This window comes from Dreissena polymorpha, chromosome 12 (assembly GCF_020536995.1).
Source record: "Dreissena polymorpha isolate Duluth1 chromosome 12, UMN_Dpol_1.0, whole genome shotgun sequence".
In the NCBI taxonomy this organism is placed as follows: Eukaryota; Metazoa; Mollusca; class Bivalvia; order Myida; family Dreissenidae; genus Dreissena; species Dreissena polymorpha.
In genome coordinates, this window is record NC_068366.1 from 69,535,297 (window position 1) to 69,538,324 (window position 3,028).

General features: G+C 41.6%; 1 protein-coding gene across 1 annotated transcript in view; it reads left to right on the forward strand.

Moving 5' to 3' along the window:
- LOC127852706 (runt-related transcription factor 1-like) overlaps positions 1-2,716 on the forward strand; it is a 4,359-nt gene extending 1,643 nt beyond the window's left edge. The window contains exons 2-6 of the mRNA XM_052386658.1: positions 1-91; positions 915-1,112; positions 1,601-1,738; positions 2,151-2,349; positions 2,380-2,716. The exon at positions 1-91 is cut by the window's left edge and continues 23 nt beyond it. Coding sequence (XP_052242618.1) covers positions 1-91; positions 915-1,112; positions 1,601-1,738; positions 2,151-2,349; positions 2,380-2,638 — 885 coding nt within the window. The 3' untranslated portion in view covers positions 2,639-2,716. The remainder of the gene's footprint in view (positions 92-914; positions 1,113-1,600; positions 1,739-2,150; positions 2,350-2,379) is intronic.
- The last annotated feature ends 312 nt before the right edge of the window (positions 2,717-3,028 follow it).

The window sequence follows — 3,028 nt, forward strand, 5'->3', positions numbered from 1 at the left end:
ATCGTGGCGACCCACCCGCCTCAGATCGCCACCTACAACAAGGCCATTAAGGTCACCGTAGACGGACCCAGAGAAGCCCGCAGCAAGACTAGTATGTAGCCTATTTAATCCTTAACCACTTAGATACGCAATTCGACGCGTGTGTTGTCCTTATGAAAATCAAATTAAATTTAAGACCGTTCTTATTGGGTTTAAATTTTAATTGCTTCATTTCCAACCCCAAGACTAATGAGCAGCAAACAGCAAAAAACAAAAACAAACACCAGACAGCGAGTTACTCCCAGGCTGTTCTGGTTTTATGCTGTTTGCATAAAGCCAATTTCACTTTGCTTCTGAGACGTAAACAATATCATTATATCGGAACATCAAAGTATTCACATCGTTTCCATGCATATAACTCAAAGACTATTTATATATTATGTAGACAATACTTGTTGGTTTATGAAAAATATCGATTTTCATTCACGAGTGATCAGAAAATGATTATTTCATGAGTTGCACAAATATTTATTTGTAATGATCACAAGTAAAGAAAAATGCGTTGCTTCTACCGTTTATTTAATTTAAAAGAGTTAAATGGGATAATTTTTCTGGATTAATGACCGTATGGCGTCAAAAAGTTTCACTTTTATTTTCCACGGTTTGAAACAGTGAACTATCGTATCTAAATCAATGATATCTCCATATAATCACGTTAAAGCATTAAATACACAGCTTTTTCCATCGCCTTTCTTGAGAATATAATTAATAGTTTTATGTTCTTTTACTTTTTATATCAATCTTCACATTGGCAAATTAAGATTGCAAAGAAGATCTACTTTAATATCTCATAGGACATCCGCTTAAGTTTGAATCCCAGCAGATGGGAACTTGACTTTTCAGCCAACGTATGTAATTGTGTTCATTTTTTCCAGAACTGCGCACAGATGACCGCCGGATACTCCGCGGTCCAATCGACATTCCGATGGAGCGGCCCATGTCGGACCATTCCAACCGCCGCCTGCCTGCCCACCTTGCAGAACTAGAGACGCTCCGACAGAACACACAGGGGGTCGAAGGTTCCCGCCGAATTCTCCATCCGTCGTCTGACACAAACGGATACCACAATTCCGGTGAGAGACTATTCGGTGTGTAAAGCAGTGTGGCTAATTTCTATGAATGTGTCGTTCGATCATCTCATGATCAGTAATTTGTGTTGTTGTTTTGTGTCCCTTCTTCTGACAAGTTTACATACGTCCTTTATGACCTGTTAATTGTTTTGTGCATAATTTTCTATACATTGTACTTACACAACTTACATATTAGCAAAGTAATACTATAATGAACTGCGCTGTTGCCTCCCTGAATCGCGATGCCACGCAAACATTGAGGATCGGTCTGGAAAAAAATGAGTGCGTAAAGTGTCGGCCCAGAATAGCCCGTGCACTCCGCACAGGCTTATCAGAAATGACACTTTCCGCTTTTGTGGAATTTTTCCGATTATGAAAGTTCCTTCTAAATGAAACTTAGTTTAGGCGGAAAATGTCGTACCAGATTAGCCTGTGCGGACTGCATTAAACCCAGTTGTAAACGAGTCTTATGGTACCGTTGTCATTTGCAGCAGACTGGCGTAGTCCTTGGGAAAGCTTCGACTCTTTGCCTCCATACACAAAAGAGAGCATCTTCCAGGCGAACACTGGAAGTCCTGGGGCGTACACGCAGTCACAAAGCATTTCAAATTTAGGTAAACATTCGCATGGTATTCACGTGTGTTTTTGCATTTGGATACAACATATTATCGTAGAAAATACGAAGAAACGTTGCATATGTATACATATGTAGCTCTATAATGATTGTTAGGAATATATCCACGGAATTCATTTGTAACTAAATTGCAAAATTAGATTAAATTACTAAATTGGATGTATGCATTAACAAGATTAAATGCTGGAAAGCTAATTTAAATATAATAAGACACTGTTTTCAGAACAAGAACTTAATATGATATGTTTAGCTTGTTCATTCGGGTTGGTTTCTAAACTAAAATTATGTTCCACTAATAGGTCATCGTTTGTCGCCGCCAGATATGGACATCTCCCTGTCCGACCCCCGTTTCACCAGCCTTGCCAGCATTACAGACCTGCAAGTGCCCGTGACGTCAAAGTAAGCAGCGCACATTGACCGCTCATATCCACTTTTGTCCGATCCACATCGCAAGGAACTCAGATTGCCGGCGCGTCTTCAGTCTGCATTCTCAGATGCCCGTTTTTCTGAATCGCTCCCTCTGAACTCCGCGGCACTGTCAGTTCCGTTTAACACGTCTGCGTCAAATCTGGCCATTCTCCAAGAGAGTCGCGCCATATCGTCGCTGTCTGGCCACTGAAACACTGGGCCGTTTAGTTCATACCAGATGTTGTCGTCTGATCTGTTCAGCAGCATTAACCACCAGTCAACTTTCTCCTCCTCGTTCACTATACCATCGTCACCGCAACTTTCTGCCGGCCTAATGACCGGATATACGCACCTTCATTCCGCACCGGTACAGAATTTGCAACACACTATTTATGCTCCGACGGGAGAGGTGCATACATATGAAATCCTTGGCCAGAAATCGGTCGACATGATTCTTCAAAGGCCAATGGAAATTTCCGCACGTTAAGAGCGACAGTTGATGTCCCCGCCGAATTCTCTAAGGATGCAGATTGGCAATAATCATATACGAGACAACGAACGAGAAATGCAGACGAATCATTCGCCTCATCATTCGGACGCCTCGGTGAAAGTCGGCGTCCACTCACCGCCACGTCTGGGTCGCTCGAACGCAGACAGCAGGATTCCGTTTGAGGAATTCATGGAATTCCGTTTGAGGCGGTGGACTTAATCCGATGAAATCGAAATTTCAGCATTTTGTTTTCATTGCCTAAACGTGTGATCGAACATGTACCAAAGAATTGTATTGTGTCTTGTTACACTTAAAAAACTGTATAGGTTTTTATTTTATTACGCGATGTGGTTGAAGGAGTTATTGTTGGTACACATAATATTACTG